At 39.9% G+C, this 23,792-nt stretch overlaps 1 protein-coding gene across 2 annotated transcripts; it reads left to right on the forward strand.

The window, feature by feature from the left end:
- On the forward strand, positions 1-23,792 carry robo4 (roundabout, axon guidance receptor, homolog 4 (Drosophila)). Of its 2 annotated transcripts, none has more exons than XM_005740099.1 (19): positions 1-368; positions 4,577-4,903; positions 8,559-8,716; positions 9,601-9,721; positions 9,904-10,042; positions 10,363-10,490; positions 11,840-11,955; positions 12,043-12,274; positions 12,357-12,478; positions 12,945-13,116; positions 13,230-13,427; positions 13,555-13,597; positions 14,900-15,012; positions 16,738-17,064; positions 17,155-17,232; positions 17,405-17,552; positions 19,986-20,216; positions 20,387-20,730; positions 23,025-23,792. In XM_005740099.1, exons 1-19 carry the CDS (start codon positions 164-166, stop codon positions 23,204-23,206), a joined length of 3,384 nt encoding a protein of 1,127 aa, XP_005740156.1. In that variant the 5' UTR covers positions 1-163; the 3' UTR covers positions 23,207-23,792. The 2 variants fall into 2 exon arrangements, with proteins under 2 accessions (XP_005740156.1, XP_005740157.1); XM_005740100.1 differs by lacking the exon at positions 1-368 and adding an exon at positions 2,946-3,042.

Below are 23,792 nucleotides of genomic sequence, written 5' to 3' on the forward strand. Positions count from 1 at the left end.
TGAGGAATATGGAGAAACATAAATCTCCAAATAAGAAGTGGGGCGTAAGATAGGTCACATGTTGAATGTCTGTGGAGTGCCACGGTAGAGAGTAGACTGAGGGGATGGTTGATACAGCCGAACCACAGTAAGGAGTTGGGGAATTGCATCCTGGACCCGTAGCATGAAGATGCGTGTCTGTGTGTGGCTCCTCTGGGTGTCCTGGTTCTGCACCTGTGCAGAGTACTCCAAGTGGTGCAAGTGTCATGGCATCGTGCCGGCAGAGCCAGGTTTAGACAAGAGGTCAAAGACCCTGTTCAAGGAGCGTGCTCATCACAGTGGGGGACACCAGCACACACCTCACAGGAACAGGGCACACCGGAGAAAAGGTGAGTGCTAAACTCACAGAGCTGACAGACAGCACTCTGCTGCAGAAGAGCTGAAACTTTTCGTGCAAGACCTTTAAGTGAGAAGGTAGATGACAGCACCTTATAGGCTGGCATGTAGCGCATCTGACAGGCTTAGAGCTGCAACTAAATTTGTGATTTTAAAACAGATAAATATCTTCTATGTTACTAACATTGCCTTTTGCATCCTTGTTACATAAAGTGTAAGTATTGAAAATCAAAAGTCATCATAACTTTTCTTCAAAATGTTTACTTTTTTTTACTCTTTTTTACATTTCAAACTCTAGATCTATAAATGCATTAAGTTAATGACCAGATAAAGTAATGTAACTGTAAATGTAATCCAATGTTTATTTAAATCTAACTGTTTTACTAAACAAAACATATTTAAAATTTGTGTACTATATATGTCACAGCAAAAAAGTCAGTTCACAATTATGTTTAAAAGTGAGGCTCATCAAAGAGAAAACACATTGGCTGTATGTAATAAAGTCTCATCTATATTTTTTCTTCATAGTAGTTACATCAGCTCAGATTTATTAAGTGTATTAAGATCGGCATTTCGTTGTTGTCTTCAGTCTTTAATTATTATCTTAAGCCGCCAAAAAAGACAACCTATTTTGGGTTAAATTAAGTTAATTCAGCCTTTTGTGTTGACAGTGATTGTTAATTCCTTTACAAGCGAATTTACTCTGAAGTCACATTTTGTCACATTCCTCACTACAGCTGACACATTCTTTCTTTTTTCTAATGCCTTCCCACCCTCTTTTCCTCATTTCCAACACCTTTGCTGACCTTTTGGTCTACAGCCTGAAAGAGGTCCCTTCCCTCCGCACATCTTGGTCCCAGCACCATTCCCATGGGCTGTGTTTTTGCAGGGGCGACTCATCCTTCATCCTCTCTAAAGCCTTTGTTGTAGGCTGAAAGCTTGCCGATGCCGAGGCCATCCAGCCTAAGTTGTTGGATCAATATAAACATCCATCACTTAGCCCCGGGCCTTTCTGACCTTCACAATGCACAGCTCACTACACAATGCTTTATTTATGTGCGCCATTAGAAAGAATGAACTAGTGGTAGTCCATTTATTTGGGAGTTGTCCTCACTGTGGAAACTTGGAAGTAACTCAGCATCAGGACTGTTTTCTGTCTTTAGGAGATGTAGTAGAACTTATTCTTATATGGCATGGTTTTTTTTATAATCAAAAACTCAATTTTTTGTATATTTGTACAAAATCTCTAACCTAATTTAAGATATCTACAAAAAGCTATAGTAAAACCTACTGTAACAAAGCCTTCAAGCTGAATTGCTGGACACAATGAATGAGGAGCAGATGTACAGTTTCCTTCTATTGTTAAATAAAAACATGGAGAGATTCTAAACTTCCTGCCACATAGGAGTGCTAGCACAAAAGCTGAAAATGGACAACAGCTCATGATTAAATGGAAAATGTAATACTTCCTCCTCCGTTCCTTTGATTAAACCTAAAATACAATATTTAAAGGCAAAACCAAACTCTACTGTTGAAATTGATATTAATATTAGTGTGAAGTTTTGCTTGTTTGTTTATAGCAGTGTTTACAGTGGTCATCAGAAATGTATTTTCTTTTATTCTATTTCTTTTATAACTGACTCCACAGAATATAAATTAGTGCTGTGAGAATCACTGGCAAATATATTTTAATTCGACATGGTTTTCATTTATTCATTACTTTTCTTTGTTCAATAGCTGGTTATATTCTGTAATATTGTGGCATGTAAAAATCCAAAGAGCGTTGCTGGTCTCAGGTATTTCTGATAGTGTTATGCGATTTACATTTGGTTGTAGTAATGAAACGTTTCTTCCACGATGACATGTAGCCCTGACTTCTTTTTACCCTGAATTTCTTGCAAAAGTATCTGCAATAGATACGAGAGAAAAGAACTTACTATAACATAAACACAGGGGACACAGATTCATTAATCTAGATAGTAGTTTGCTTCATATAATGTATAATGTTTAACTTTCTGTGGTCAGAAAAGCGGAAACAAACCTTGCCATTTTGAATACAAATTAAAATCACATCAATTAAAATCACTAATAGAATGCAGTTTTATGGAATAAAACAAATAAATTTATTATTTATTTCCAAATAATAATAATAACAATAATAATATTTATTTCTACACTAATAATAATTTCTATACTAACATTGCGGGGTTTTTTCGTGGTCTTCCCAGGAAGTTAATTCTGTTCACCGAAAACGGAATGTCCCGGTGAACAGAATCAACTTTCAGGGACGATTGAGCCTTGTGCCTCGAGACCTTTCGTGGTTTTATTTTGAAAATCATTCCATCAGGAAGCTAAATTTCACTGCACCTCCCAGCTGTGTGGAGTTGGGACTGCGAGGGAGTAATCGTTATAGAGCAGTAATTACGTTTAAGATATATATATAGTTGCGGTAACTTTAAAACAAACAGCAACAACAAAAAAACCCTCAAATGGCAATTTTGTGAAAATGAGGCGTAAATGCTACGTAACAGGTTAGCTTTAAATTAAATATCAAATGGTAAATTTATCAGAGGAAAGTATCCTGGTTGTTGACTTGGCTGCTCAGAATGATGAGCAGAAGTTATTTGGAGAACATATTTCTACCCGTGTTTGGAGTTCTCCTCCTCGGTAAGTACTGTTGGAACTCTTCCTGTCAACCTGTGTTAGAAAAGATGAGCATGCCTTTTAACTGTAATGTGTTACTTTGAATCCTTGACATGAAATGAAAAATCTAAAAAGACCTAACGTAGAGTTTTGAGGGGGATGTTTGTAATACTGCTGCAGGGTCTGTGTTCAGGGTTCCACTTGCTTTAATTCTAGCAGCTTCACCAATGCACAGATAAACTGTAAAAAACTGTAAGACAATTAATGTGTCAAAGTCACTAACGAGACCACACAGACCAGTTCCACAAAGAAGTGTAAAATGATCTTTCGGCCGATTTGTTGTGTGACCTCTCCTGATGAGTTTATGGTCTCAAGTTACTCACCAGTTTGAAGTGTACATATATGCATGGATGTTGTGTAATTTCCACATCCTGTCTGCATTGTGCTTCTGCTGCATGAGCTGAATGGATTTGTTTTTTTAAATATAGTTACAATTATAATGAATCTGTTGCCAGCTGATCTTTGGGTAAACCTCTAACAGTTTATGAATTCATAATTTGTTCCCCAGCTTGTGCAGCTTGTTTGAATGGAAATGTTGGTGACGTTCAGGAGCGTCCTGATTACCACCTACCTCCCAAGAATAAAGCATTTTAGAAATGTCCTGAGAGTGTTTTGACCACGACATGCTGGTATTTTGACTGCATCCTGCCTTTGCTCTGAATGTGAAAAGACACAGTGACAATGAGGTTGGACAGCTTATTGTTAGCTGTAATGGGAAGGCATTTCCGCCTATAGTAAATGAAAGAACAGCTCAAGAGGGACAAGAGCTGTTTTGTTGATTGTCCTTTCCCATTTCAGACTCCCAAAATGTTGGGTCAGATTAAGATAATATTCAGTTTAGATGTGAATTCAGTTTCCTGTTTTCCTGATTATTTTCTTTAAACACAGCTGGTATAAATTACATTGAAAGCATGTGTTTTTCATAGTATAAATTAAATAAGAAGCAGCGTCTGTGCTGTAACTTGCCTTCCCAAACCTTGCTAACCTAAGATGATTTAATGATGTAATTTAACACACTTGTAGGACTTTGTTTCTTCCCACATTTTAAGTTTTCAAAAGTGAGTGTTAAGTGTCTCTTGAAGATGGTCTTTTGTTCTGTGGCGGATGTCCCGTTGATGAGGAAGTTCCCGTCAGCTTTTGTTGGCCTGGATGTTCCTGAGAACCTCTGACTTCCGCTCCTGTCAGGAAGCTGATCACCATCTGTGCACCGTCTTTGGGTATCCAGTCCCATGGGAAGCTCAAACAATGGCATTCCATTGCAACTGGCTGCAAATACACATTGTTTGTTGGTAGCAGAGCATACGTTTGTTTGTTGTGGGTTTTGCTAGTGGCTGGAACTCAGGGGTGGCGATGTGTAGGGCTGAGGTTTGCTTCTTACAGAGAAAAGTGCTGTAATTTACACCAAATCTCCTGTTGTGAAACACACAGAAACAAACTCAGGAAATCAAAGCTAACATGAGCAGCATTGCTTAACCAATTCTCTCTTTATCCTCCTCAGGTTCCAAGGTTCGAGCAGAAGAGAGACCTCCCCGCATTGTCCACCACCCCTCTGATGTGGTGGTGAAAGTTGGCAATCCTGCCACCCTCTCCTGTCGCGCTGACGGAAGCCCGAAGCCAACTATTGAGTGGCTACGCAACAATCAGCTGCTAGAGACCGCAAAGAAAGATGGCCAGCTGCAGCCGATGATCCTTTCAGACGGGAGCCTCTTCTTTCTGAGCGTGGAAGGGGGAAGACAGGGGCAGTCGCATGAGGGTGTCTATACCTGTGTGGCTAGGAACAGTGCGGGGAAGGACACCAGCCGTAATGCATCGCTGTTTATCGCAGGTGAGACTGGGACATGTGTGGCTACTCATAGGACCTGCTGTACCACAGAAAATATTTCCCTACAGGCACAAAAAGAACTGTCTGTCTAACTGACAACTAAAACACTTTGATTAGATTAGTCTTTTCATATACAAGGCTCCACAGAAACATGATGTGCACGAGGTAACCAATCAGAAGAAAGTTGGCTTAAAGGGTGGTTGGCCTTATAGATAAATGAGGGTCTGCAAGAACATCTGGTGTCTGCGTGTATGTATGAATCATGCAAAGATGTAGTCCTATAATCATATCGTAGTGCAACTACACTATAGTCATATTTTGTATTTATTTTATATTTTTACAACGTATCAATAGTTGTTTGCCTTAAACATGAGTAGTAACAACCTTAATAATTTATATAATACATTTAAAATACAAGACCTATGAAGTGCATTACAAGACACCACACAACATAGAAACACTGAATTAAAAGCAACATAAAGTTAAATGAAAACCAAAATGACACTGAATGTTCAAATATACAAATACTGCAAAAAAACTGAGAGTAATAATAAAAAATAACCACTCAAAGTATAAAAACTGGTGTCAAATTTTTTGCACACTCAGAAACAAACTTGTTCTTTGTAAGCAGTCTGTTTTAAGGTCCAATCATGTTTTCTTCTGTGGGAACATCGGCCTCCCAGAGGCACAGAGTTCAAATGTTCATGACCAGTGTTGGTCAAGTTACTTGAAAAAAGTAAACTGATTACTTCTCCAAAAAAGTAATCCAGTTGATACTGATTACTAATTTTCAAAAGTAATTAGTTACTTAGTTACTTTTAAAAAACATGATACACAACTTCAATAGGTAATAAAACAATACACCTTTCATTTTCCATCATATAAAATGTAATCAAATGAAAAAGTCTCTTTTTAAAACTTGTGTTATTAGTTTTAATCCTTTAACTTTATGCACATTGCATCAAGCAAAAATGTAATTATATGCAACAGTCTTTGACTTGAAGAAATTCATTTAACATTTGAACCTATTTTCTGCACAGTCCAGCATATTAAAAAAATGTTTTGTGTTTACACTCACTCTTTCAAATAGATGCAAGTAAAACACAGCAGAAAATAAATAAAATCAAAGACTTGGCACTGAGTCCTGTCGTTCGTAAATCTATTTTCACCTGTTTAGCAGGAGTGGAGCAGGTGGAGGTTTGCCCAGTGCCGCAGCGGTCATGTCAGTGGGGGGATCCGGGGGTTTCTCTTCTATTTTCTATTTCACATTCCCGTGGCAGAGTGCTTGGTACTTGCTCAGAAGTTTAAGGGTTTTTTTGCTGTAAAAATAAGTTTTCTTCCCACGCACTGTACAGCAGACGCTAATGTTTTTGTCACTTTTTTCAAAATCAAACTCAAAGTAAGGTCAGTACTTCCACGCTTTAAACGCTGTGTGCTGGTCATACTCTCTCCCCCACTCTATATATTATCCATTGTTGATCTGCAAATGTCTGTTACCATGAACGTCGCACGCGCCTACATCATTGCTATGAGACACTCTCACAAGCAAAATCACGGTTTAGTAACGCATTAACACAGCATGCTTACGGGAAAGTAACTGTAATCTAATTACTTTTTTTGCAATAGTAATCCCTTACTTTACTCGTAATTTCAGGATTTTACTACTGATAAGCACCTCGCACACAGTCATTCACATTAGAGTAATGAAGTAACAGATAAGCAATTAGTTCCTTTTGTTTCAGTCTCTACTTTATCAGTGTGTGTTTTTTACAATGTATCCAGTTAAAGACATAAATAAATAAATAAAATAGGGAATGTTCTTTGAATTAAGGAAATTAACTAAACTTCTCTAATGTTACGCATTTATTTCATACAATTCAAGCCCAACAGTCATGCTGACAGAGTTTACTTCATTACTTCATTTACTACAGCATCATTTCTTTATCACGTAGAAAAACGGCATAGTGAGAGACGCTGTTGAAATTGCACTTTTGTTTCCTTCTTATATTGAGATATGTCAGGGACTAAATGTGCAGACAAACTGCTTCACACTGCAAGAAATGAGATTTTCACAGGTCTGGCCCACTTTTGGGCGGTATGTGTAAAATTAATTTGATCTAGGGGGTTTATGTCTATATTTTTCACATAGTTTCATTACTGAACCAATCAAAACACATTTCCTGTCTCCTGTTCTGGTTTGTCTCTAGACTTATTTCCAACTCCATTTTTAGCAAAAATAGTAATCAGTAATGAAGTGCTTTAGCAGCTGAGATATTTGATATTCTCAGTTGCTAAAGCACTTAATTGACAGTAGAATTTCTTCCAAGCACATCAGCCTTATTTCCACAGGAGAATTCTGGGTCTTTGAACATCAGAATGCTTTTTAAGCATCCATTCTCAAGTCTCGCCCGAGTACAGACAAGTGTTTGGCTGGATGCATGCAAAATAATTTCTAGATGCGCTTATAATTTGTTTTTCTCTAAAAAAGACAATAGATGAAACCCTAATCAGAGGTGGGGCAATAAAGACATCACACAGACACTCGTACAGAGAGGTGATGAAGATGTGCGTGGTTACAGTCACAGAGAGACAGTGTCAGTGTTTGCTGGAGTCAAACAGTGTCCCAGTGAGCTGATTTAATTCAGTTCACTTCAGGTAAATTCAGCTCAGCTGGATTTATACAGCACCACTTCACAACAACAGTCCCTACAGTATGAGGACCAGAACTCCCAACATTTCAAACCACCTGGCTCAATATCACTCCCTAAGCCGCCCTGTTACCTATTCATCTTACTCCAGTCTCACATGCTAGATCTGACTCATCAGCCTTTATATCACAGTCAGATTGATGGTTGTTCATAAATGTTCATTAATGCATTATTTGTAGTTAAAATAATGTATTCCTTTTTGGAGTTTATTTTATAAAACCTTCTATGTTTGTATAGCTTTTCACTATGTTCATAGAATAGATATAATATATAATGATATGATTAATATAATAGATAATATCCTTCATATTCTGGCATCTAAAATTGCAAAATGTCATGTGGGTCAACTGTCTGATTAAATAAACAGACTAATATGATTTCTGTTTAAATGAAAATTTATTCAAAATAAATTAAAAAATAAAATGTGTTAATGAGAAAATGTTAAAAATGTTGAGATCAAACAAGTTTTATTATAAAGTAAAAAACAATAAGAATGAAGAGGATATTTCCCCATTCAGAGGATGGCCATTTATGGTAGATGTCTGGTTATTTTACTGGGGAAAAAAGGTTCAGTAATGATGAGTAAAGCCCACAGAAAATATGAATTGGAGTTGATGGGAGCAATGAGACACATGAATTTGTCTTGCTGGAAAAGTTGCAGTACAGAGAGGAATGCCTCTCATAAAGGTTTCCGACACATTCACAAGCTCAAACTGAGAGAAAATACACTGCATGCTTGTTGCATATCTTTCTTACATGCGAGTGAGTCAAGGCTGTTCTGTGGTTGAATATGAGGAAATGTCACTTGTCCAACCCTCTGGGCTAAGGGTTGGACAAGTGCAGAAATCGACATTTTATCTCATGCAGACAGTTTATCTCTCAGTGTATTCAAAGATCCTTTATGGTTATAGGTCTCAGGTAAGCTTAACCTGAACTCTCTGATTTTGCAGTGTTGAAGGAGGAGTTCAGTATGCAGCCTACTGATGTGGAAGTGGCAGAGGGGGAAATGGCTGTTTTAACCTGCAGCCCCCCAGTGGGACATCCGGAACCTAATGTTGTCTGGAAGAAGGATGGGCTGCCCATCAGCAGTGCTGATCATCATTACACTGTGAGCTGTCTGCCCCTAATAAATCTATTACAGCTATATAACCTATAAAATAGATTCTTACAACTGTTTGAAATGGAACTTCACAACTATTAACAAATGCAAAGGGCACCGTCACATGATGTTTCCTCTTAAGAACTTGCACTCTGACTTTTAGCATCCACACCTTTGTACATGTTCCAACCCTTTTAATGACCCTGCAGGACCTCTTTCAGGGCAGTTTCTATGGTAGGAAAAAGCTGGATCCAAATAGGTGAATGTCAAAACAATCCAGTATCAGTGTGAAATTTGTCATGTCGGCTAAACCAACAAACAGCAACACAGCAGCCAGCTCTTGGAGGAATTCTCATCAAATTGACAACAATATTACATTCGTTTGACAGTAACGCTCTAGAGGGTAGAAACGGATCAGATGAGGAATACTGGCACTGAAATCAGCCTTGTAGATGCAGGTGCAGACATCGCTGTCAGATTAATATAACAGCAGCAGCAGGAGGTAAATGCATAGTTCTTAAGGTAACACTGTTTGCATTGATAAGAGCATAGTACTGGATTGAATTCATTCACTAAAAATCACCATTGTATTAAAAAAACTGGAAAAAGTCAGATTATAACTTCTCGATAAATGCATTTGCAGAGGTTTGCCTGTGAAAGAAGGTCAGTACAAATCAATTTAGCTTTGAGGTCTAAAAAGTGCATGCTTTTACATTTCCAGCAGGGAGTTACTTCTGGTTCCACAAAGAAGTCTGATGGAAAACCTTCTGGCCGTTTTGTTGTGTGACCTCTACTAATGAGCTTATGGTCTCAAGTCACCAGTTTGAAGTGTACATATATGTATAGATCCTGTGCGATTTCCACATCCTGTCTGCATTGTGCTTCCGCTGCAGAAGCTGAATGGGAAGCTTATCATCGGTCCTGCAGAGAAAAGTCACTCTGGTGCTTACGTGTGTGCGGCCATCAACACTGTGGGGGAGAGGGAGAGCAGGGCAGCTCGGCTCTCTGTGCTGGGTGAGACAGGAACTGAAAACAACTCATCACTGTGTTAGCATCGCTAGTTTCCAATGCAATGTCAGGATTCCAAAGCAATATTACCCTCTGTAAGATTACCCTATGCAAGTTTTCCTTCTGCAAACAAAACACTTTGATATATGCAAAGCATAGTTTTGAGTTTCTCTTCTGTTGTACTGCAGCCAAGCCCGTACTGGTGCTGAAGCCAGAAAACGTATCAGTAAGAGCGGGAGAGTCTGCCCAGTTTTACTGCCAAGCTAAAGGTGACCCTCCACCTGCTCTGGTCTGGAGCAGAGAGCAGGGACCACTGCCCAATGGCAGGTAATATAGAACCCTTTCACATGGTCACTGGCTAATATTCATTTATGCTTTATGGGTGTGGAAATATTGCAGACTGTGGCGATTTTAAGTGTTAACATTTTATGTAAAACAGACACAAAACACCAAAAAGCACTGCGCTTCAGAGCAGTCTTTGTTTTTCAAATTCAAAAGTCCAAATTATTCTTAATCTTTGTCGACATCAAGCTGTTAAGTTATATGGAGGCTTGTAAATGAAATCAGTTGAATCTATGCTATGTCTAAATGTTGATCCTTTAGACGAGATGAGGGGGACGTGAAATTTCAAATCCATGTGTGCACAGGTACATCGTAAACCCAGACCAGACTCTCCAGATCCATTATGTGACAGCCCTGGATGCCGGGAAGTACACCTGCACTGCTCTCAATGATGTGGGTGTGGTCACTGCCAGTGCACAGCTACTAGTTGAAGGTGAGGTTACATGATAATGCTGTTAAAATATATCTGGTGTCATGTGTTTTACAATCACTCGATGAATGTTAAAAACACTCTGCTTCAGTGTGGGCCATCAGAATGTTTTCCTACGATTACTCTAAGTGTAGGAAATGAGTGCTTCCTTCACACAGTGACATTTCTGTTTTACAGCAGTCAGAGCCACAGTTTAGAAACGATTGTTATGATTTGATATGCTGAAACTAATTCATTTCATCATGTGGTGTCTACGACTTTAGTTGTAGTCTTCTGAATTCTGTAATTTAGACGTGATTGTAGTAAGTCCACACTTGGGAAGTAGGTTTGTGATTAGATTATTGTTCGTCTTTGTGCAAAGGTCTGCACATGAAGGAGAGAACAGTAATTTCCCAGAAAGTGCTGTAGGTTTTTTATTAAAACAAAGTGACATTATATACAGGATGCAAAGGCAGAGGTGTTTTTCATAAATTAGCTGATTTGGTCAGTAAAAAGCTGAAGAATAGCAGAAATGTTAAGCACAGCTGCTCATTCTGGAGTAAGATCTTATAAGCTGTGGGCGTGCTTTGCTGCATACATTTGCATTTGAATGAGTTGAAGCAGTTTTTGAAACTCGTGTTGGAGTTGTCCATGACAATCAACTGTGTTTTCTGTCATCGAGTATCTGTTGTCTAACTGAAAAATAACTTACCACAATTGTATATGCAAAAATATGATGCAAAAAATACCTTAGTTCAGCTTCAGACATTATAATATGCTCACTTGCAGATACTAAAGTGCTTAGCATGCCACAGTTGTAGATATTTATTTATCTCATACACCTTTCTTAAACACCTCTCCATAAAAAAATCCTTATCTTTGCACTGTCCAATGCACATGATGTTAAAATGTTTACTCATAGATTTGAGCAGTTAATGAAAAATAACAGAGAGGGAACCATGTGAATCATATGTTATGGTCTTCATAACTGCAAAATCTCCGTCCATCTGAACAGCTGTGAGGGTTTAGCAATCTCCCTACCATCATCATTGCACCAAATGAGGGTGAAGAATGATGTTTATCCTTTGGTTAGCAATTGAGGGATTTGAAGTATCAGTGGAAAGACTTTATGAATCTGTAATGTAAGTTTAGAGTCTTTAGGAACATGTTTGTGTTCAAAGAAACCTTGCAGTTCTATGTCAGCGGTAGATTCTTGCTGTGTGAATGAATTCATGAAACAAGTATGCTCTAGGTTAACGTTGGCTAGTGAATTTTCACTGCACAATCTGGCCAGCAACAGAGAGGTCCTCACACACTGCTGCAATCATCTGTGGTTAATGCAATGGGTTTGAATAAACCACTTGTGTTTCCAGAGGCTGCCAACACTAAGCAGAAAGACCTCCACAAAGAGCTGTCATCCCTGCGTGTGATTCTGGAGAACGTCACCGTCATGGCCCCTGATTCTAACATGTCCTTCGTACAGTGGAAGGTAAGGGAAAGCTGTTGCACCACGTGTCAGAAAGAATGCAGGAGTATGACACGTACACGATCCACATTGTATTTTCTCCCTGACCAGCTCCAGTCACTCCCAGCGCAGCCGCATTACCTTGATGGCTTTGAGGTTCTGTATCGCTCTCTGCTCACTGCCAGCTCAGACTGGGCAGCAGAGAAGGTGACATTCCCCAGCTTCCAGGCTCAGGTGGGCCCCCTAAAGAGAGGCTACAAGTATGATTTCAAAGTTCGGCCTTATGGCAGCGGCTTATATGGGAGGGAGAGCAACACCCGGCACCTGAGAGTTTCTGAGACAGGTGACAAAGGTTTTTACTTTATCTTTGTGATGTGAGAATATTCATTGTGTTTTGCTGGTAATAATAAGTGCTCTGTTTACAGTGCCCAGTGCCTCTCCTCGGGCTGTGTCAGTAACAGTCAATCATGAGCAGAATAACACCATCCATCTGAGCTGGGAGCCTCCTCCTCCTGTAACCCACAATGGGATCTTACAGGGATACCAGGTAATTACAGTAGGACTGCACGACACAGTTATCTGCTCAGCAGACTGTTGAAACCCTCAGGGAAACATAAATCCTTACAGATTGTAATGAATCATGCTGGAGTCATTTTAAGAGGGAAACATGGGCTACAAACAGTCCTGCATACAAATATATGGAAGAATTAATCAGCAAGTGGAACAAGAAACAGATTAACCAATCACTGTGCACTAAGATTCTGAGGCAAACTTTGTGATGGAAGAAATGTGTTGTATTGTAGACATATTAAATATTTAATAAAGAAGAGCACATGGTTCTTAGTAGGGGTGTTTTATTCTGTTATAACTGGAGTCTCAGTTACTGGTATGTCCATGTGGAGCAGCTGATGAATTGTTTAGTGATTAAAGCTTTATCCACACAAATGATTTTGATCATGTTTGGGGTGGATACAAGCTTCAATCTCACTCTTAAAGATGCAAACTTTCTTCAGGTGTGGTGTGTGGAGCCCGAAGAGCAGCAGTACCAAAACTGGACTGTGGATAGTAGCCAACTGAGCCTTCATATCTCTAGCCTCAAACAAGGGAAGCAGTACTGGGTCACCATAGCAGCAGTCAATGGGGCTGGAGTAGGAATGCTGAGTGACCCTCATGGATTTGTCATCAGTGAGCAATACAGCTGTCAACTTTTTATTTCTGTATCAGGACAGATAAAGACCAGCGTGTGTTCTCAGACTGGGTTGTATTCATTCATAATGTGCTTCCATTCTGCTGCTCAGACTCACAGTTAGGTGGACTACCCGAGGCAGATAGCCAGAGGCGGCGTTTGTCCCCGGTCCTGGCCTTTCTTCAGGACCCTGTGTTGCTCGGCAGCATCGGCGCCGTCTTGTGGTGTGTTCTGATGGGTGCAGCGATCTGTCTCTTCAGACACCACAGCAGGACCGGTCAGCTGATACCAAGACCTGGCAAGGCTAAAGGTATGAGTTTAAGGCTTTAATGTTCACCATAGTAAAAAGAAAAAGCTGAACCTCCAATACACCCACAAAGGCTTTGTGATAAACAATATGCATATTTTGTTGATACTATATCTTCCTTTATTTTTAGGTTTGCGAAGACTAGCCGGTGAAGATCTCATTATAAAACACAGGTAAAATGAAAAGAAGACGCATATTCGATTCTGTTGCGACAATAAAGTGACAGGAATACATTCAAACCACTAAAACCAAGTAGTGTCTTGAATGTACACAAACTACTTTGAATTATAGTCAGCAAGTCAGCTTTTAAAGTGTTGGTAAGACAGCTGGTTAAATGTATTACATTCATTCTCTTAGATGTTTGTTTACAGACAAAAAAACACCTGCTTTTAGTTGATGGCGCGTTGAAGAAGCACAGGAAGTAAGCAGTAGGCGGAACAGAGGCAAAATCTGTTTTCACCACCTAAAAGTATTCACCTGGAAAAGAAATGTGGGGGGGGGGGTAGTGTAGGTACAAGGTAGAGCAGGTCTTCTGCCTATCGGAAGGTTGATGGTCAGATCCTTAACTTAATGACTAAGCATTTTTGGACAGGATACTGAACTCTCTGTAATGCGTTCATCTGTGAATGTTAGTGAAAAGCACTACGTAAGAACCAGTCCACTTTGCTTTTCCTCCATCCAGTACTTTCCTAAATCTATCTGTGTGAGCTTTAAAGGGAACGACTCCTTTTACTGACTCAATACTTTACACAGGAATTACTGAGTGACCTAACCCTTCGAAACACGAGCATCACAAAATATTGAACAGAAACCACCAAATGGTGTTACAACTTTTAGTAGAAAATAAACTCACCAACCCCTCAATTCAATTCAATGCAATTTTATTTATATAGCGCCAAATCACAACAAAAGTCGCCTCAAGGCGCTTCGTAGATGGCTGCATTCACTCTAAAAAAAGTTCAAAATTGTTCCAAGTTACCTTCATTTTTTTCTCTTGCTTCCATCATTGCATGGTTTGCAGTACTGCTGCCTTCTTATTCAAACTCGGGATGTGCCAGCCTCTGACATGACTATGGTTAGGTAAATACTAGAGCACCACTGCTTCTTATATATAAGCTTTTCTACTCTGAGCACTTACGGCGCTTTACATAACTCGCACAAGCACTTCTCCTACCAAACATTCACACGTATTCATATGAAGCAGCTCGAGGTTAGTAGCTTGCATGCAGACTGGAGCAGACGGGGATCGAACATGCTTCATCTTCCCTTCTACTGTCAGAGTGTTTTGTACTATTCAAAAGCAAAAAGCCATTTGTTAACAAGAATTCCACGGTATCCATGGTAGAGAACACAAAGTGAGATTCTTATAAATATTATATGGAGATAATGAATCTATGCTACAGCATAAAAACGTCTCTAATATTTGACGTTTGGTTACAGCGAGTTCATTTTGGTTTGATTTGGTTTCTCTCCAGGATGGCAGCTCCAGATTCACCGTGGATCCCCGGAGGCTGGAGACCTTCTTTGAGTCAAAAGTACCATGACCTATGGGCCCAAGGTCAGCATCACCCAGGAATCCGAAGCACCAGTGAGTATGGACTGCAAAACAGTAGACTGATGATGACTTCTTTCTCCCAAACTGCTGTCCTACAGCAGACCTGACTAGATTTACTTGTTTGGGTTCGTGGTGACCTCTTAAAATCCACCAAAGACTTTTTGCTTACAGTTGAGGAAACGAAAAAAATCAACCAATGATTCTGATGATGCTACATAAGCTGTTTTCAGACGTCATGTAAAACAATCTGGAGAATTAGGTTAGGAAATTGTCTGAAATTGTGCTGCTGGATTGAACTTACTGGACTACAACATGTGCTATTCTCACATAGACATTACACTGTGTGTAACATTGTATGTACACGAGAGGCGTGTGGTGACTGTAAACAGAAAGGCAGTTTAGAATCAGAATACTTTATGAATCCCTGAGGAAATTATTTGGCTACATTTGCTTCAAGACAATAACAGTAACAGACTGAACTAATTAAATAATACAATATATATTACACAGTTTACAAAATATAAGAAATGGCTTTAATATATACAAATTGCTCAAACAAAAATGAAATATATATGATTGATATTCTATTTTCACTGTAAACACTCCATCGGTGTTAAAAGAATTACTATTAATCCTGGATATGTTTAATATTGAGCTCATTTTAAGTACTTAATATTCTGTTTTATGTTCAGCATCACCTTTTTTTAATGCATATGTTTGTATTATGGCTGTCCTTTGAGGACCAGATGTATTAATAACAACAGATCAGATGAATAAAAAAGGTTTGAGGCGTGTGTGACATGGTAAACTGTCAATATCTATGCGGGGAATCCAAATATTAATGAAAATGACTGTGGAGTGTTGGCACAGCAGGTGGGCAGACATTTAATTGGATGTTAATTTGAAACTGTTCTGATGCTGAATCACCAAAGCATGTTTACTGGCTAATGCAAACTGCGTTTTCATACAAAGTGGAGATCCTAGCTGATTCCAGAGCAGTGATAGCTGAGCCGGTATACTTTGTGCTCAGTTTCCAGTGAGCATAAGCACAGCTTTCAGTGACAATACCTAAATGTAGCCGCAAGATGGCAGTAATGTAAAGACTGGATCCAAACATGGGAGGAGCTTTATGACAGCACTGTTTGAGATGAACAGACACATTTATGCAGAGCTTCTTTTATTGACCATCTTTAGCTTCCTCACATCCACAGTCATTTTAGAATATCCAGTTAACCCAGTATGCATGCCTTTTCACTATAGGAGGAAGCCAGGATACCTAGAGGCACAGGGAGACCATGCAAACTCCACAGAGTTGCAAACTCCAGTTGAGGTTCAAACCAGGAAGTGACACTGCTAACCACCTTATGGCTGTGCCACATGAAGCTGCAAGAAGGGAAAGCAGCAGCAAGACCCAGAGTAGAACAGAACAGGCCTTAATGGCCACAGCTACTACAGTGATTAGAAAGACAAAGCCTGAAAAGAAGTGCCCGGGTGGTGATGGTTGTAGAACAGCTTGAAGGTGCTACATCTGTAAGATTCTTAGGCATCTGTGTGCAGGCTAAAGCCGCTCAGATAGTTCGTCGTATATAAGATTTGACAGCTGTGTTTGTTCAACTCATTTCTGGGATTACTGCCGAGCTTGACTTTGTGGCCCAATGCGTGAAACATAGAAACCTTTTAAACCCATACAGTATTTTGCAATTTGGGATGCAGCCTTTTGTTCTACTTGTGTTCTTATAAATCTCTCTGTTTTCTTAGGCCTCCCAGTCTCATCCAAGAAGGACAGCAGCTGCCTGGAGTCGACCGCTCCCATTGTGACCGATAGCTGCGGTGTCTACGGCACCTTTTACGTGGACCTCATGGGCAGTGGTCTTAAGACCTTCAACAGTCCGGGACGTGTCACTAAAATGTCTCATGGTTTGCCCCACAAAGAAGGAGCCGAAACTATCCAGATATTTACTCATCCTGCCAGCAAGCCCTCACCCATCATCAGCAGGGAGGCTCTGCCATGGAAACAGGCCATACGACCCCAGCCCAAGATGGGTGTGCTAAGGGAATCATGGGAAAAGAACCACAGCAAGCAAGGTAGATATGGAGCAGTGGATATCTGGAAATGCAGTGTTAATTTCTTTCTTTCTTGAGTAACGTGAATTGGCCGATTGGTTTTCTCCACAGAGCTGCATGCAGTGAGCAGTGTCCCTATACTTTCAACAAGAACCCAGGGACATAGTCACATACCAGCTCTCCAGCACGGTACTTTCAATCTGTGTAATTAAATCATTATTGTCCACAAACCTCGTGGAAGTGTAAAAAACATTTTGTACACAGATCAAACTTTTTTGTAGTCCCGAAATTTAAAAATATGCTTATAGAATCTGGAATAAAAGGAATTATACTTTGCTATGGTTTGCTATGGTGTATCCAGGTGGACATCCAGACAGTGGTAAACCTGTGGGTTGTCCTCGTCTGCTGCATTACTCAGCATCACTACATCTTATGGACATGTTGCTGCCCCCTCCCCCAGTACCCACCGAGGACGCCACTGACACGCAAAGCCTCACCTCAGATGGAGGGTGAGATAAACACTCAGACTGGGTGTTAGAGGGTTGAATGGAGATGTTGGTCTGGGAAATGCAGGTGTTGTGTAGAAGGGGAATAATGAAAAAAAAAAAACAGATTTAGTTGTTTCTGACTCCTCATCAGCAACTGAAAAATTTGACTTGACAATGCAGGTTTTCAGATAACCCTATAAAAACCAGTGTATACGTCAGTCTTTAGGATAGTTTAGTTGGCATAAAGGTAGTACATTATCTATATAATACAGGATATTTCCTTCCTATAGTGCAGCTAGAATGCAGACTACCTTCAACTCTAAGGCTGTGAGTTTGTTTGTTCAGGTACTTTTGAAGAGTAACAGTAAACTCTTCAACAGTAAAACCTCTGTTTTTGTAACCTCTCCAATTCCACTGATAAAAACAGAATGTATTTACTAATCTGTAGCAGACACTAGCTGTCACTGTCACAAAGCGATGTGAGATTAACCTTAATATGACCCTCAAGTCAGTTTGGGACACACTGTTCAAACTCTGAAATTGTTAAAGAGATGTGATTGTGGTTCACTCAGTTGGACAGTAGTATGCTTTAGTTTTGTCACAGTGGGAACTTTGAGCCCTCTGAAAATGTTAGCTAGCTAGTCCAGAATGAAAGACTGAAATTCAGTTCAGTTTTATTTACATAGCACCAGACGACAACAACAATGTCCTCAATTCACTTTATATTGTAAATATCCTACAACAGTACAAATCCTCCCACCTTCTCTCATACCTCCTGGATATGTCCTGCCCCTCTGGTTGCAAAGCATTACAGTAGTGTGTATTTTAATATTTCTTTCTATGCAGTGTTTCAGTTGTTTTATGCAAATAACCAGAAGAAATGTTAAAAAATCTAGCAAAGTTTTCCTGCTTCCTGCCATGCATCTTCTATTATTTTAGCCTTCCATTAATGGCCAGCGATGACTTAGACTTCCGTCCTTTGAGTATGTTTCTGTCCCAGAAAGTGCCCACTTTAGTGGAAACACTTAAGGAGAACAATGATAAGGATCCTATTTGCAGATATGTGTAACACTGAGTTTAAAACACAGGACACAAGAAGACTGCTAGTTTGGAAGTGTAACCAGTAAAGTTGTCATTACTTTATGACACCTTGTATATTTATAATTGTGGTTGTTACTGATCCCAGTACTTCCAGTAATTAAGCTGCCTGATGCAGAACATTTTGATCATTTCAACTACTTGTTTATTTTTGTAGTAGTCTATTCTGTATTAGTCTAGTATTGAAGGACCTCAGGGAGTTGTTTCAGATATTGGTTTGCATGGACATAAATGAGGATGAACTGATTTATTTTGTTAGTTAAAGGCTTCTTTGACATCGTGTCACATATTAAAGGATTAACTCAATATTTCATAATTAGGAAGAAATTCACTAAATTGTTGAATAGAGTCAAATATTTGTTTTGTTTTTTTAATTTGCAGAAGTCAAACACACAGATCAATGTTCAGCTGCATGTTAAACAAATCTTTTATATTCTCTGTACTTGCTTACAAAGCATTACACTATATCACAGACATACCAGGTTGTTTTTGCCCTTGTACTAGGTACTCGCTTTGAAACATAGAATAGTTTAATGTGGTGGTCTTTTCTTGTCACTGACTTCTTGTGCTCTCTGTTTAGCACTCTGTTACAAGTCACTTCCTACAAGTCACTGTGTGAATGTGTGTGTGAATGGGTGAATGACTGAATGTAGTGTAAAGCGCTTTGGGGTCCTTAGGGACTAAGTAAAGCGCTATACAAATACAGGCCATTTACCATTTACCATTCCTGTGTAGAACCTAATTACTATACAGAGCAGAAAAGTCAAAGCTCTGAAGTTTTTTTTCTTTTATCATATTTGAATGGTTATTCTTTTCTTTATGTAGTTGGTAGACTTTTATGTATAGAAAGGTACAAAGATAAAGACAGCTAAGAATAAGCTTATTGGCATGGATAGTGTTTGTGTCTGACCTCAGCAGGACAACTGAACTCTTATATACTGTAGTTCTGTTATGTAGCAAACCTCACTTTATATATATGTTTGCGAATTGATTAAATAAAGGAGATAAAGACAGCAACAACAATTTTTATGAACAAGTGGTGGTTCACTTTATTAACTTAGCTATCTAATTTCACATTTTCATAAATATATTTTATGTAAAAAAAAACCTTCCTGTGACAATGAATTGCAGCTACGAGCACTTCTAACCTCAATAAAATCATACATTAAGTCTTACATGATATATTTTGTTAAGCTTGTGTTACGTTATGTTTAACAAAATGTGAGAAGAAAGCATAAAAATCAGTGATACCATTTATACAGTGTGATGTATACAGTGGTTTCCTGTATTTCTAAAGGTTGTTTGACAGAGAAAAAAAAAGACACAAGTCTTACAGTCTGTTTGCGTCTCCCTCAGCTCTAGTCGTTCCACAAAGCTAACAATGGACATGGGCTCTCTTCAGTCAGTGTGTCCTGCATCAGGCCCCCATGGACAACTGGGACCCAGCAACAAGAACATCTGCCCATCCTACAGCCACCTGTGCACTGCATTATCTTCTGTGTCACAGAGTGATGAACAGGGCAGCATGCTGACAGCACAGGAAGCTGCTGAGTACCTGGAGCTCACTCCTAAACCAGAGAGATGCAGGTAAAGCCATAATGAATCCATTTACAGTCAGCACTGAGCAAAGGTGAACACTATAATGACTATTCCATGATATTATTCTGCGTATCGGCTTAGTTTCTCCTGTATGCAGCCTACATACAGATGCATGCACAGTTACTGTAGCTGACCATTCTGCTCCTTTGTGTCAGCAGTGCCCTGCCAGAGCAGCGTCCTTCCCTGTCCCGTCATTTTGCCTCGACGCTGAATTACATCTGCGGGCCGACTCGCTCTGCTCAGGTGCACGACGCCTTCACTGAGCCCGAACCTCCATTAAATAGTCTCCGTCATGCCTGCCGTCAGAGCTCGCCTTCCTCCTGCTACAGCGAATGGGACAGCTCTCTGTGGAACACGATCAGCTCAGTCATGGACAGCAACCTGTCCAGTGCCCGAACCAGCCTCATCAGCTCCGTGGACAGCTGCTACACTAATGACAGTGCTAACTTTGCTCATCTCCTGGCCATGGCAGCGGAGAGCATGAGCGGAGCCTCTTTGTCAGGTAAACAGCAGAAATGTCACTTTTGAAATAGGAAAATCAGTTGTGGCAAAAAAATGTATAAAAACATCCGTTTTCATGAGATGATGGTGGAAATGAATGAGATTTAACTACGCACAGTTATGTGAGCTTTTTTGAATGACCAGCTAACCTAAGCCCACGGCACTTAGTGGGTGGGGTTAAGTTATAAAATACTAGTAAAAATACTATTTAAAAAACTACAGAACTCCCACAAGTGATCCTGTGGAGTTGTTTTTTAATCTGCTACTTTCAACAACTTGTAGTCCTGAACCATCAGTGTGTTCAGTGTTGTCACCCATCTATATTTTGTCTGTGTTTTAAACTCATTTACTCACAAAAACATTTGTTTTTAAAAAGTTTATATTTTAAGAAAACAATTTGGAGGCTGCTTTCCGAAGGATTCGTTTAAGTTTTTATAGTATCAGGACAATAGATACGTAAGAAGGAGAAATACCTAAGTCAGCATAAACTGTGGCTCATAGTTTTTACTAAAGGATAAACAGACTCATGTTTATGTCGTACTTTTTAGTTCATTCATTCATTTAGCACTTTAGTCTATGCCATAAACTTTTGCTAATTATTAGACGCACACACTCTAACAAGTGTGTGTCTCATTTTAGCATGTGGACTCGAGGAAACAGGGGATCAAACTACAGACCTTCAAAATAATAGAAGGTCAAGTGTACCTCCTGAGGCACAATGGAGCCCTGTAGCACACAGAACTTATACAGAGCAGTGTCTCAATACACTGACAAGTTGGTTTGGTTTAGTTCATTCCTACCAGTGGCTCCTCATGAACTGCTCTATCCTTTGGAACATTATTATTTATTTATGAATGATAAATAAACAAAGATCAAATGATTCAGTTACTAAAAAAACACTTTGAACTTTGAAATGATAAAGTGTAGTTGCCAGCTGATGTGCTGTTGTCTCATAGCACAAAAGTTCAGGTTCCATGTGCAGAATCACTGATTTTTCATGTGACATAAACAAAGCTGTGAGCTGCTGCTTTTAGTCACTATTGGAATGGATGAAAACAAACAAGTGCAAAACCACTAACGCTGTTGTACTTACCACTTTCCCCCACTAGATGGGGCCTTTCATCTATGAAAGATGCTCAATGGTAAGGAAGAGCAGCCCTAAGTTGGTATGGAGGGTTACAATGTTGTGAAAATGCTTTGTGGAAGTAGCCTGGCCTCTCTGGCCTTCTTCGTATATTTCTGATGTCTCACTGTGTGCAGAAACGTGTCTGAGCAGACTTTCTGCTTTGGTCCACGTGCCCCCTGTGCAAAGACAAAAACTCATTCAGTCTAATATCTAGTGGCACCAGGCAATTACTTAGGGACCTTTCAACAGATTGAACCTCCAGATGAGTCATCTACTTCCCTCTTTGTCAACTCATCAGTCACCCTGCCCTCCCTCGGGGTCCGTGCAGCTTTATTCCACTCACTACACTCACTTTTGGCAACGTTCTGCCTTGCATGATTTTCACTCTATCACACAGTATGAAAACTCTTGAAGTGGCTTCTCTGCAGCTGATTATGTTCCCTCGCAGTTACTCTGAGTTACTTTGAGTACAAAGCTGTGGATCACATGCAGCCAGCTGACACCAAACCGTACCCGTTTTTAACATTTGTGCAATGACGGAATCAGGTCATGGGTTCATTTTATTGTATGTCAAGTGAAATTTTCTGGGTGTTCAGGACATCCTATCAGTTGTTTTTTCAGTAACATTTAAAATGTTTTGCTTTACAGTTACCAATAAAAAAAAAGTCTGTGCAGTTAAGTGCACACACAGGTTCAGTGTACTTATCTGAGACCTAGCTTGAAGGGTACAGTGTGGATTAATCCTAAGAAAACAGCAGGAAGAGGCTTGTCACAGATTGGTGCACTTTCACACTCTCACATTAATTGGCAGAGCCTGTATAGCTTCAAGGCTTCAGCGTCGTTTTTGTGTTTTGTTTCTGGACGTGAGCTCGGAGCTCTTTGAAATTTGTTGCTACCACTGGACTGCACAAAGCGGTTGGTGTGAATTGGCTCGGTTTGCTTCAGAGCCTCAAACAAATTAGAAAAGTTTTATTTTCAGGGACAAACTGCTGCTTCAAAGAAGCTTCGAAATGTTCGTTTCACCCCTGAGAATCATCATGAAAGGTGCTCCTCAGAGGGCTCGAAATGTTTACTCTTGCTTCTCCAAAGGCAAATAGAGTTTCACGCGCGCACACACAGACACATGCTTGATATTGAAATGTCAACATGTTGTCCTCTCCTGTGTTTAGATTTCTCTCCGCCTGCCTCCCCCCTCAGCGCCTTGTACCCATCTTTCCACGCAGAAGGCGACTCATTCGGCGAACTGGAGCCTGTTTCTGCTTGGGACTGGAGCATGGCCTGGATGGAGGAAATGGAGGCCCAGTACTCAGAACACTATCCTGACAGAAACACCAGACCCTTCAACAGTTAGGGACTCTGCTACAATGGTGACTGAACTACCACAGCTGAAGTTTAAGAGCTGCAGATACAACTCCCAAGACCAAGGGACAGACACTGATCCATTCACGTTCTCAGAAATGTTGGTAACAGTTACGCGGTTGCGTTTATTCAGGTTTTTATTTTTGTTTCTGTCTGATCTGGTTTCATATAGCTCATACTGTATATGTTTGGGACACCTTCGCAGGCAGATGCATGCCTCTCTTTTTTTAAATACTTCTCCCCACTTATCTCAGGGTAGCGTCCTTGAAATGACTTCCACAGAGTCGAAGAAGTTCTCTTTTTTCCTTCTCTACATCCTTTCCGCTCATTAGAGAAACAATAATGAGATACTTCCCTCAGGATATTCTCACCCAGCAAAAGGCCAGAGAGATGCAAAGGCAGGATGCTAGATGGTCAGAAAACAGTCATTAGGCAGAGATCCTGTGCTGGAGGTTCCCTCTCAGCACGTCTGTATTTTTTGCAGGACATTTTATTTGGTGCTGAAGTCGTATGACACAGAGGATTTCACTCACTGATCAAACATGTGTATATATATCTATATGTATATATAGATATAT

This window comes from Pundamilia nyererei, unplaced genomic scaffold, assembly GCF_000239375.1.
Source record: "Pundamilia nyererei isolate P.nyererei 1_Seehausen unplaced genomic scaffold, PunNye1.0 scaffold00097, whole genome shotgun sequence".
Taxonomy (NCBI): Eukaryota; Metazoa; Chordata; class Actinopteri; order Cichliformes; family Cichlidae; genus Pundamilia; species Pundamilia nyererei.

What these genes read in the sequence shown, in the direction of transcription:
- robo4 (XM_005740099.1), top strand. Translation starts at nt 164, where the DNA reads ATGAAGATGCGTGTCTGTGTGTGGCTCCTCTGGGTGTCCTGGTTCTGC. An exon ending in GTGCTGATCATCATTACACT is followed by an intron (nt 8,717 to 9,600) that starts GTGAGCTGTCTG and finishes CTTCCGCTGCAG; the next exon opens with AAGCTGAATGGGAAGCTTAT. An exon ending in GGACCACTGCCCAATGGCAG is followed by an intron (nt 10,043 to 10,362) that starts GTAATATAGAAC and finishes ATGTGTGCACAG; the next exon opens with GTACATCGTAAACCCAGACC.